Genomic DNA, 12,565 nt, shown 5'->3' with positions numbered 1-12,565 from the left:
ACCCAGGGATCCCCTCTCTCTCTCTCTCTCTCTCTTTCTCTCTGTGTGACTATCATAAATAAATAAAAAATTAAACAAAAAAAATATTTAAAATGTTGATGAAAATTTCAGTCTCCAGATTTGACTTTAAATATCATGTAACTTAAAGAAGAAAGCCCCATCATTAAAATTGGCAAGTCTAATATTATTCTTTAGTTTTCTGCAACTTTTAATGTTTGAGCAAAACCCTATTCATTACCTGGTTATTATCAGATGGTTGCTGACTTGCATCAATTTGTCAAGTTCAGGAAGCATTTACTGTCAGACAGCTGGTGACATGTTTGATATGAGAAATGTATTTTTGTTACACAAGTAGAATATATTGTCTTCTTTTCTAAGCCAAGACTAATATTTTGTTTCCAAAGGAAAACTCAAACATTTTCCACATTATTCTTGCTGGACAGTTGTAGGTTTTGTTCCAAAAGCAACATTCATAGATTGTCTGTTTTTCTTATCAAACTTGAGATAGGCCAGATAGTTTCATGAATCTACTTTGTTTGTTTAATTTTTAAGAAACTTATTATTTAGTATGAAATTTTATTTAGAATTTATTAGTATAAAATTTTCATTTTGGTACAGTACTTGGTAGCAAAGCTAATATTCTTATTCTAGAGAGATCTTAATTCATGCTTTTGTTGAATCTTGGTAGAAACTGACATTTTCCAGAAGTGTACTATATTCTAAATTAATTCCTTTTCCTACCTATAATTTTATACAGAATGCAAATTCAAACATTCTTCTTGGATTGAAACATTGATTAGACAAAGACTTTGTTTTTAAGTGTTTTGTATATTTTTAGCAGTTCCATAGACCCTTTTCAAAGTGATAAAAGAACTAGAATATTTCATATTGGTTATAATTTGATGTCACCCAATTTTAATATGCATTTAGAAATATAAATGTTCAAGTATAATAATGGTGCAATTAACTGGATTAAATATCTTATATGTTAAAAAAAATCAGAGAAAGAATATATTTTTCTTATGTGAGACGCTTACAAATTTAATGTAAATTTCTCCTAAGATTAATGTGAACTAACACTCCAATTTCTTGTTTCTTATGTTTAAGAACATGTTATTTAAATCTTTGTTTACTCTCCTAGCTCATTCTTCATTCGTTTTGCGTGAGATTATTTATGTTTACCATCTCATTTACTTTTTGAAATATTTTTCCTACAGTTATGCAGAAGGCATGGAGGGAAAGAAATCCTCCAGCTCGAATCAAAGCAGCCTATCAAGCTTTAGAATTAAACAATGAGTAAGTTTGAAATATACGGAAAGTAAGTTTGTTTTGAGGGAAACTCAGACAAATGATTTTATGTTATCTTTTGTCTCTTTCTAAGACACTTGGAGTCATTAGCAGGCCCTTTTTTTTGTATACTTGAGACAAATTTTGCAGTATTCATGCACATCTGTACTTTGCTCCTGAAATTATGAACTTATCTATGCTTTTGAATAGAATTTATCCTAGAGATACTTTTTAAAATTCAGAATGCTTATCTAATTGGTGATAATTCTTGAGAGTTAAAAAGTACTAAAATACTTATGCCACCTTTTTAAAATTTTGTTTTTCATTTAAATCATTCATTTAAAGCATTTATTCAGTCCTGAGAACTTTAGTTGCTAATGGGTTCGGAGGCATGCGAAGAGGATTCAAAATAAGTAGAATGTAGCTCTAACTTTTTTTTCACTGTTGAGCATTTACTTTTCATAGCTCTTTGTATCAATTCTATATTTTGAAAAGGCAAAATGTAAAATCATAAGTTAATATTTAAATACAACAGATCAATAAATATTAATCTGATACTAAATAAATGCCAAGAGTGAAAGTATGGCCCCAGTTGGGGTTAATCAAGGAATACTTCCTGAATGATGTGAATTTAGCATTGTCCCCTGTATCCTTTAACAACACCACCCCCCAAGATATATTATCATTATTATGAAGATTTTCCTAAGGTGGAGCAGTGTAGGGAACTCCCAAAGCCGTGTATCAACTTTCTTGAAACTCTGGAAACTAATTAAAAGATTATAGCATCCTAGAGAATGCTTAATCAATTTGAAAAACAGCCAAATTTCTGTAAGAGAGCTTTGTTTTTGTTTTAACTTAACACTGGTCCCATCCCCACTCCTTTCCTCAGTAGCAGCCTGGAAGTCAAAAGTCTGCATTGTGGGTATAGGTTCCTGCTACCAGAGGAAATGGAATGGATCTTACTCTTAAAGATTTGTGCTTGTTTATTTTGACCTTTCTGGTGGCTCTCTGAAGGACCAGCTCAAAGGGCCTGCCTTTATTTGGGTTAATTCAGAATTTTCCCTGCATTGACTCAGCTACACTCCGGGGGCATTGTTGAAAACATTGAAAGGCAAATGCACTAGTCTCTGCTGCCCTGGGGCAAGGGATACAGCTGGGGTAAACAATAGACAAACCGGAAAGCTTGAGAGGAAAGGCTGAGGAATGAGATACTTTGGGGAAAAGGGTTTGAAAAATTCACATATTTCTGGGAATCTGAGTCGTCCCACACACACCCAGGGTTGGGCACATGCTCAGAAGAAGCTTAAGAGGACCTGAGCTCTTATGTCTGTCTAAATTTCAGTTTCTCCACAAAGTAAAGGCTAAGGCAGAGTTGTAAACTGCCTGACTGTTGAAGGTGTGCCCCAATACACACATACAGCTCATCTGCAAAGCCATGTGTTTTTGTTTTGTTTTTGGTTCCAGGTGTTTAAGGCAATCTCTATCAAATCACTGGTTGATGCATAAGCTAATGGATTAGAGGCTTCAGTAGTTACATATGATAATGAATATAAACTTCAGAAAATTAGTTCAGAAAGTCATTAAACAAGTAACTAAAACAAGCCATGGGGAGGAGAGGGGGAATCTAATTGCTAGAGTTACTACATTGTAATCTTCAAAATTTGCATTTTTTAAAAAATATTTTATTTATTCATGAGAGACAGAGAGAGGCAGAAGCAGAGACACAGTCAGAGGGGGAAAGCAGGCCCTTGCAGGGAGCCCGATGTGGGACTCGATCCCGGGACTCCAGGATTATGCCCTGGGCCAAAGGTGGGCGCTAAACCACTGAGCCACACAGGCGTCCCAAAATTTGCATTTTTAAGCAAAAAAAATTATGAGACATACAAAGAAACAAAATATGCCCCATACACAGAAAAAAAAAGGAAATGGATGAAGACTGTTTTCAAGGAAGTCCTCAAGACTGGACTTTCTAGACAAAAACTTTAAGTCAAATATTTTAAATATGGTCAAAAAGATGAAGCTATTTACAAAAAACAACAAAAAGAAGTCATGAGAAGAATATCTCACCCTTAGAGAATATCACTAAAGATCTAGCATCTAGAAAGAAATCTAGGGAAAAAATTTAGAAATCTAGAAATAAAGATCAAGAATCTCAGTGAACCCCAAGTAAGATATAATCAAAGACATTAGAGAATATCAGTAAAGCTCTAAAAAAGAAATCTAGGAAAAAAAATTTAGAAATAAATCTAGAAATAAAGATCAAGAAGCTCTGTGAACCCCAAGTAAGTTATAATCAAAGACATCCACGATGTGACACAGTATAATCAAGCTTTCAAAAACCAAGGACAAGTGGAGACTCCTGAAAGCAGCAAGAGAAAAGTGACTCATGGTGAATGAGGGATCCTCAATAAGATTAACAACTAAGTTCTCATCAGAAACCATAGAAGCCAGAGGAGAGTGGGATGACAAAGTCAAAATTCTGAAAAAAAAGAGAACTGTCAACTAAGGATTCCTTATCTAACAAACCTCTCCTTCAAAAATGAAGGAGAAATTAAGCATTCCCAGGTAAACAGAAACTGAGAGAGTTCATTGTTAGTAGACCTATATTATAAGAAATGCTAAAAGGAATTTTTCAGGGTGAAATAAAAGAATACTAGACAGTCTTGACTTCACACAAAGCAATAAAGAATACCAGTAAAAAAAAATTACATATACAAATATAAAAGTTAATGTATTTTGGGTTTGCAATTCTTTTTTTCAATATAGTTTAAAAGATAACAATGTAAAACAATACTTATAAATCTATATTGATGGACATATAGTTTATAAAAATGTAATTTATGACAACAACATGGGGTGTAGGGAACAGGGAAGAGCTATAGAGGAGCAAAGTTTTGTATACTATTGAAACTAAGTTAGTATTAATTGGAACTAGATTGCTGTAAATTAAGATTTTAAGTATAATTGGGGGCAGCCCGGGTGGCTCAGGGGTTTAGCGCCTGCCTTCAGCCCAGGGCCTGATCCTGGAGACTCGGGATCGAGTCGCACGTCGGGCTCCCTGCATGGAGCCTGCTTCTCCCTCTGCCTATGTCTCTGCCTCTTTCTCTCTCTCTCTGTGTCTCTCATGAATAAATAAATAAAATATTTTTTTAAGGGATCCCTGGGTGGCGCAGCGGTTTGGCGCCTGCCTTTGGCCCAGGGCGCGATCCTGGAGACCCGGGATCGAATCCCACATCGGGCTCCCGGTGCATGGAGCCTGCTTCTCCCTCCGCCTGTGTCTCTGCCTCTCTCTCTCTCTGTGACTATCATAAATAAAAAAAAATAAAAATAAAAATAAAAATATTTTTTTAAAAAAAGATTTTAAGTATAATTGGTAATTGTTAACCACTAAGAAATAACTAAAAAATATGTAGTAAAAGATGTGAGAAGGTAATCAAAATGATATACTAGAGGCTCGGCCGCCATCATGAATGACACAGTAACTATCCGGACCAGGAAGTTATGACCAACCGACTGCTTCAGCGGAAACAGATGGTCATTGATGTTCTTCACCCCGGGAAAGCAACAGTACCTAAGACAGAAATTCGGGAAAAAGTAGCCAAAATGTACAAGACCACACCAGATGTCATATTTGTATTTGGATTCAGAACCCATTTTGGTGGTGGCAAGACAACTGGCTTTGGCATGATTTATGATTCCTTGGATTATGCAAAGAAAAATGAACCCAAACATAGACTTGCAAGACATGGCCTGTATGAGAAGAAAAAGACTTCAAGAAAACAGCGCAAAGAACGTAAAAACAGAATGAAGAAAGTCAGGGGGACTGCAAAAGCCAACGTTGGTGCTGGCAAAAAGTGAGCTGGAGATTGGACAACAGAAGGAGTAAAGATTCTGCAGTGGCTTTATCTGTGGTGCTTGTGCAGATTTTTCATGAGAGAATTAATAAACTAAGAATGTTAAAAAAAAATGATATACTAGAAAATACCTAACACAAGTACTGCAGAAAATAAGGACAAAAAAGGACATATAGAAAAATAGCAGAAATAAATCCTTCCTTATTAATTACTTAAATGTAAGTAGATTAAACTCTACAGATAAAGGCATTGATTGGCAGAGTGGATTTAAAAAACAGTTCCACTATATGTTGTCTATAAGAGACTCCTCTTAGAGACAAAGAAGTAGGAAGTAAAAGTATAGAAAAAGATATTCCATGGAAATAGTAACCAAAAGAGAGATGCAGTGGCTAAACTAATATCAGACAAAATAGACTTAAACACACAAAAAAATTTGACATTTATTTATTTGGGAAAGAGAGGGCAAGGGAAGGCCAGAGGGAGAGGGACAAGCAGGCTCTCTGCTGAGCATGGAGACTAACACAGGGCTCAATCTCACAACCCTGATCATGACCTGAGCTGAAATCAAGAGCTGGACTCTCAACTGACTAAGCTACCCAGACACCCTGACAAAATTTTTGTAATGCAATTACATTATATAATGATAAAAGAGGTTCAATTCATCAAGAAGATACAACAATTATAAACTTACATGCATTTAATAACAGAGACCCAAAATATATGAATCAAAAACTGACAATTGAAAGTAGGAATAGATAGTTCAACGGTAATAGTTGGAAACTTCAACATACCATTTGAATAATGGATAGAATAATCAGACAAAAGATACACAGTGAAGTGGAAGATTTGAACAACACTATAAACTAGACCTAACAGACATCCATATAATAGCACTCTATCCAACAACAGAGTATACATTCTTCTCAAGTGTACATGGAACATTCTCTAGGATATATCACATATTACAATATAAAGAATTCTCAGTAAATTTCAAAAGATGGAAATTATATAAACTATTTACTGCAACCAAAGTGGAATAATATTAGAAATCAGAAGGAAATCTGGAAATTTCACAATATTGGGATATGTGGAAGTTAGACAAGACTCTTAATGAGTCAAAGAAGAAATCATAAGGAAAAATTAGAAAATACTTTGAGATGAGTAAAAATGAAAGTACAACATACCAAAACTTTTGAGATAGAGAAAGCAGTGCTCAGAAGAAACTAAACACGTTAATAAGGAAAAAAATCTCAATCAGGAACTTAAACTTTATACCTTAAGAAACTAGAAAATGAAGACCCAACTATACTATAAGTGAAAGGCAGTAATAGAGATTAGAGGGAAATAAACAAAATAGAGAATAGAAAACAATAGAATCAATGAGACCAAAGGCTGGTTTTTTAAAAGATCAACAAAACTGATAAACTTTTAGCTAGATTCACCAATTAAAAGAAAGAAAAGACTCAGATTACTGAAATTAAGAATGAAACTGGGAGCATTACTACTGACCTTAAAAGCAGAATACAGTGAACAATTATATTTCTCCAAATTAGATAAATAAAATGGACAAATTTCTAGCAACACACTACAAAAACTGCCTCAAGAAAAAGTAGAAAATATGAGTAGACCTATACTAAGAGATGGAATCAGTAATTTAAAAATATCCAAAGAAAACCCAGTACAAGATCCCTTCACTTGTAAATGAACTAGAAGAATTAACACCAGTCCTTCTTAAGCTCTCCAGAGAACTCATTCTGTGAAGCAATATTACGCTCATATCAAAACCAAAGACATCACCAGAAACAAAAATCATAGACTAATGTCTTATGTATTATGAATAAAGATTTAGTAATCCTCAACAAAATACCAGCATAGCAAATCCAGCACCATATTAGAATTATGGACCGTGAACAGTGGGATTTGTCCCAAGAAAGCAAGGGTGGTTTAATATATCAAAATCAGTCAATGTAAGATACCACCACATTAATAGAAAAAGAACAAGAACCACATGATCATCTCTATTGATACAGAAAAGCTATTTGACAAAATCCTACACTATTTTATGATAAAAACACTAAAAAGTCAAAAAGGAATTGAAGGAAATTTTCTCAAATTGATAAAGGGCATCTGTGAAAAACCCTTAACTAACTACATATTTACAGATGAAAAACTGTAAAGGTTTCTTTCAAAGCTCAAGAATAAGATAAGGGCATCTGTTTTTGCCACTTCTATTAACATTATACTGGAAGTGCTATCCAGTGCAATTTGGCAAGAATTGGGGGGGAAATGACTTCCAAATCAGAAAGGAAAAAGTAAAACTGTCTTTATTCACATATTACATGATCTTATGTATAGAAAATCTCATTGAATCTGAACACAAAACCGTTAGAGCTAGCAGAAGAGTTCAACAAAGTTACTGTCCACAGGACATATAGAAAACAAATAGGAAAATGGCAGAAGCTAGTCCTTCCTTGTATCTGTTGTACATCTATACACTAATAGTGGACAATCTGAAAAAGAAATTTAAAAAACAATTCCACTTACAATAGCATCAAAAATGTTAAAATACCGGGATCCCTGGGTGGCGCAGCGGTTTGGCGCCTGCCTTTGGCCCAGGGCGCGATCCTGGAGACCCGGGATCGAATCCCACGTCGGGCTTCCGGTGCATGGAGCCTGCTTCTCCCTCTGCCTGTGTCTCTGCCTCTCTCTCTCTCTCTCTGTGTGTGACTATCATAAATAAATAAATTAAAAAAAAAAAAAGTCCCTGAATGACATACTTTAAAATGGCTAATTTTATTATGTGAATTTTATCTTAATTTCACTTGATCTTAGCCAAAAGGCTGAGAAGCGATGAATTTTACCTTAATTTAAACAACCCAACATTCCTAAAAATGAGATTCAGCATTCATAAAATTAATTTCTTTATTAACATCTCCATTAAAAATATTTTTGAACAAATACAAGAAAGCTCTCAGGGAAAAGAACCTCTTTTTATCATAGGCATATTGTAATTTAAAATATTTGTACTTTGATTCTACTGCATCAATTTATACCCATCTAGATCTTTTTTTTTTTTTTTAAAGATTTTATTTATTCATTCATGATAGTCACACAGAGACAGAGAGGCAGAGACACAGGCATAGGGAGAAGCAGGCTCCATGCAGGGAGCCCGACATGGGACTCGATCCCGGGTCTCCAGGATCACGCCCCGGGCCAAAGGCAGGCGCCAAACCTCTGTGCCACCCAGGGATCCCCCATCTAGATCTTTTAAAAGGGTTTTTATTTTGTTATTTAAAAACATTTAAAAAAAAAATTTGAGTTGGGTTTAGAATGGCAGTTTAGGATGCTACTGTTTAAAGCAGCAATAATCTACTGTTTCAGCAAAATCCAATATACGTACTGGAGAAATCTCTGTTGATTAGTGAAATTATCATATAGTTCAATTTAATATATTATTTGAAGGATGCTGGAATGGTCCGATTTGCATTTTCTATATTCAAAAGGTGCTCCTTGTCCCCAGTTGTTTGATAGCTACCTTACCTTCATTTAAAAATGTTTGTTTGTTTGTTTGTTTGTTTGTTTATTTTAGAGCGAGAATGTGGGTGAGGAGGAGGGGCGGGGGGGGACAGAATCCCAAGCAGTCTCCCTGCTGAGTGTGGAACCCAACACAAGGTTCCATCTCACAACCCTGAGATTATGAGCTAAAAGCAAGTGTCAGACGCATAACTGGCTAAGCCACATGGGTGCCCCCCCTTGCCATCATTTTTGTTTTATGCTGGTCTCGTACTGTTGCCTACAATTTCTCTTCTTTTGCTTAAACACTGTTCAATAGAAATATAACATGACCATATTTGTAATTTTAAGTTTTCTAGTAACCAGATTTAAAAAGTAAAAAAAGAAATAAGTGAAATTAATTTAATATATTTTAGCTATATTCAAAATATTAAAATATTACTTTAACATATAATTGATATGTTTTTTAAACTATTAAATTATTTTACATTCTTTTAAGTCTTCCAAATCCAATGTACACTTTACGCTGACATCACATCTCAATTCAGACTAGGCACATTTCAAGTGTTCAATGACTATATGTAGCCAAGGACTTCAGTACTGGACAATGCAGGCTTAGATAATCAGAACTAGGATATTTTCTCCAGAAGAACTAGAGTATGTACTTGCTATATCTGGGAATGGAAAGGAAACTTTTGTTTCTCTTTTTTTGCCCAGGTTAATTTATCTTATTGGCCAGCTTTTGATTTAACTGATACAAAGAGAAATCTTTGTGTTTTAGTGGGGTGAAGAAAGGAAACTTGGAGTGAGCATGTGTGTGATGAGTAAGAGCAGCAGTATAGGAGGAAGGACTTAGAATTCAGACCAAGGAGGTTTTGCTGCAACACAATTGTGGCTAAGTCCAAGAGAGGGCAGGGCAGCACGCATAATGAAGGCTCAGAGTTGGGAAATAGGGCTAGTCCTGGAAAGATACAATTCTAAGTCAGATGTTAAAGATTCCTTGTTGGCCATGGATCTTTATTCTCAACCTTCACCCTCTCCTGTACTTGCCCCTGTTAGATGAATATTATGAACTATATGGTGGCTAAGAGCAGGCATAACCATTGGAGTGTATAGTCCCTTGAACTACTTTTTAGATAGTTCTTTGTGTATCTTATTTTCATCCCCCATTCACAAAAGAAAAATATGGGACAAATGATTAAGGAGTGGATATAGAAGTAGAGCAAATAGAAAATAAAGTGAAGAAAAGGAAGGTAGGAAAGGAGAAAAATTGTGGAAACACACCAAAAATATACCAATATGCCCCTAATAAATTAGAATATTAAGTGAAGGGTTTTTTTCTTCTTTAAAAGATGGAAAATATAGGTAAAGTTAGGGAAATGTGATGCAGAACAAAGGACATATCCAAGAGAAAATACTTCTTTACCATTTTGCTTAAAATTGCCTTGCTTGCTTTCTTCATAGCTGTGCCACTGCATATGTTCTACTGGCTGAGGAAGAAGCAACAACTATTGTAGATGCTGAAAGGTTATTTAAACAGGCACTCAAGGCAGGAGAAACAATTTACAGGCGGTCACAGCAGTGCCAGCACCAAAGTCCTCAGCATGAAGCTCAACTGAGTAAGCAAATTTGAACTGATTATTACCTGACTTTTGTTTAGCTCATGAAATTGGCTCTTTCATGTTGAAGACATAAAACAACAATGATCTTTTTAAAAAACTCTTAAGACTTAGAAGTTAGCTTCCTTTCATAAGAGATAACTACTTTATTCATAATGTCTACAAGCTAGCAAGACAAATGGGCATTAGCTAGAGAATGCTTATGGAAGGGAACAGATGTGCTCTGGTTATTGAGAGATGTGCTACTCTGAGACTTAATGGTAATTTATTTCATATGAGAATTGGGCTGATCATCAAAGAAACACAACTCAAAAATATCCAAGACTCAGGAGAGCCTTCTTGTAATGATAAGCAGCTATCCCCTTTATCCTCACCCTTACACCAAGCAATAGTAGAAGTACATCACTTGGTGTGCTCTTCAGACTGTATATTATCTCTACATAGTGCCAGGGAGTGACCCCTTTAGTGTAATAACATCTAGCCCTACACTTGGCATTGATTCTTTCTTTCCTTGACTTTTCTCTATATGTTTGAGATCATATGGGCCAAAGCAACTGAGATTCTTTGTACTCTTAGGGATACTCTCTCAGTTAGAATTGAGATACTTCCACCAAAGATGTTAGAATCTGTAGTGCTGCTGCTTCCTGCAATTCTTTGTGGCCAGGAGGTTTTAGTTTAATGATTTTGGCAGATATCGGGCAATAAATTGAAATATGTTTACATAAAGCATTATCTATCTGCTAGCAGTTGAGTTTTGAATCTTTTGTTTGTGGAAACTAAAATTTGGATAATGTTTTCTCTCCAAACTAAATATTGATGTATACAGTATGTTTCATTTATGTATGTTGTTATAGCACACAACCACACAACTGTGGGAATAGATAATTTTGCAGTCTGGAGCTGATGAAGCTACATCTGTGAAAAATCCATACCATTTGTCTTTGTATAATCTCAAATATGATTCTGAGATAGTTACAGAAATATTTATTAGCTCTTTCTAGAAATAGTTTTATAGTTTGTTAATTAGTAGCTATTGAGCAAAAGTTCACACTAGCCATAGAAATTTTGTTCCAGATATCTTTTGTCAGTTAAAACAATAGAGAATATTAAAATAATAGATTGTTTATGCAGAAACTCAATAGAATTATTTTTTCCCATTAATCTATTTTATGTTAATATTAAAATACACTTGTCCAGGTATGCTAATTAAATTTTTTTAAGATTTTATTTATTCATGAGAGACACAGAGAGAGAGAGACAGAGACAGAGACACAGGCAGAGGGAGAAGCAGGCTCCATGCAGGGAGCCCGACGTGGGACTCAATCCTGGGTCTCCAGGATCAGGCCCTTGGCTGAAGGTGGCATTAAACCACTGAGCCACCGGGGCTGCCCACACTAATTAATTTATATGTAATGTAATCAGATTACTTACTGTTAGAGAAGTAATTCTATAGATAGATAGATTTTAAGCTTTTACTATAAAAAACTTCAAGCATATACAAAAATGTAACAGTATAATGAACCTCCATTCAATGTTTGTCACCCAAATTCAATAATCAGTAATAGTCTTCCATTCTGACACAATTTAATTTTCCTTGAAACTTCTGGGTAAACAAATAATTACTTATAAATAATGGATAATATGTTAATGAAATAGACATAATAGACATGATAATCATGTCATTTTTTTTTTAATAGGAAGAGATACCAATGTACTGGTATATATTAAAAGAAGATTAGCAATGTGTGCAAGAAAATTAGGAAGAATAAGAGAAGCAGTAAAAATAATGAGAGATGTAAGTAAATTTGATGATTGGATGTTTATATTTTTTCTTTCAGAAACTGAAAATGTGGTTTAAGTTCCAATTGTTTTAATGCAGAGTCATTGTTTTTTAATTGGTAGGTTTTATAACAGGGTATTTACTAACTAATACATATTTCTAAGAGTTGAGTCTTCACAGTTTTGTTAAGAAACTAAAGAATTCAGCTCTATTGATTTCCTTTGCTATAATATTAATATTTTTTCCTTTTAATGTACAGTTGATGAAAGAATTTCCTCCTCTTACCATGTTGAACATCCATGAGAATCTCCTAGAATCACTTTTAGAATTACAGGCCTATGCAGATGTTCAGGCAGTCCTAGCAAAATATGATGGTGAGTGATAATTGACTTAGTTGATATCATGGTTAAAATTTTTTTTCAATTATTTAATCATGAATGTGATCCTATTCTGATATTTCTTTAATTTTCTCTTGTCATTCTTACTAGTCAGTATTTAGAATCCATGGATAC

The 12,565-nt window shown here is 34.6% G+C and overlaps 1 protein-coding gene and 1 pseudogene across 7 annotated transcripts in view; both read left to right on the top strand.

Annotated features, from left to right (window-relative positions):
* Positions 1-12,565, top strand: part of ST7L (suppression of tumorigenicity 7 like) — a 114,010-nt gene that overhangs the window by 17,944 nt on the left and 83,501 nt on the right. For all 7 annotated transcript variants that reach the window (XM_041754681.1, XM_041754682.1, XM_041754680.1 and 4 more), the window contains 4 exons: positions 1,218-1,296; positions 10,119-10,273; positions 11,971-12,068; positions 12,313-12,427. In XM_041754681.1, the coding sequence (XP_041610615.1) occupies positions 1,218-1,296; positions 10,119-10,273; positions 11,971-12,068; positions 12,313-12,427 (447 nt within the window). The remainder of the gene's footprint in view (positions 1-1,217; positions 1,297-10,118; positions 10,274-11,970; positions 12,069-12,312; positions 12,428-12,565) is intronic.
* Positions 4,739-5,167, top strand: LOC121490736 (annotated as a pseudogene).

The sequence above is a fragment of the Vulpes lagopus genome, chromosome 5 (assembly GCF_018345385.1).
Source record: "Vulpes lagopus strain Blue_001 chromosome 5, ASM1834538v1, whole genome shotgun sequence".
Classification (NCBI taxonomy): domain Eukaryota; kingdom Metazoa; phylum Chordata; class Mammalia; order Carnivora; family Canidae; genus Vulpes; species Vulpes lagopus.
The sequence above is the reverse complement of the archived record's forward strand: the minus strand, read 5'-3'. Positions and strand labels throughout refer to the sequence as shown.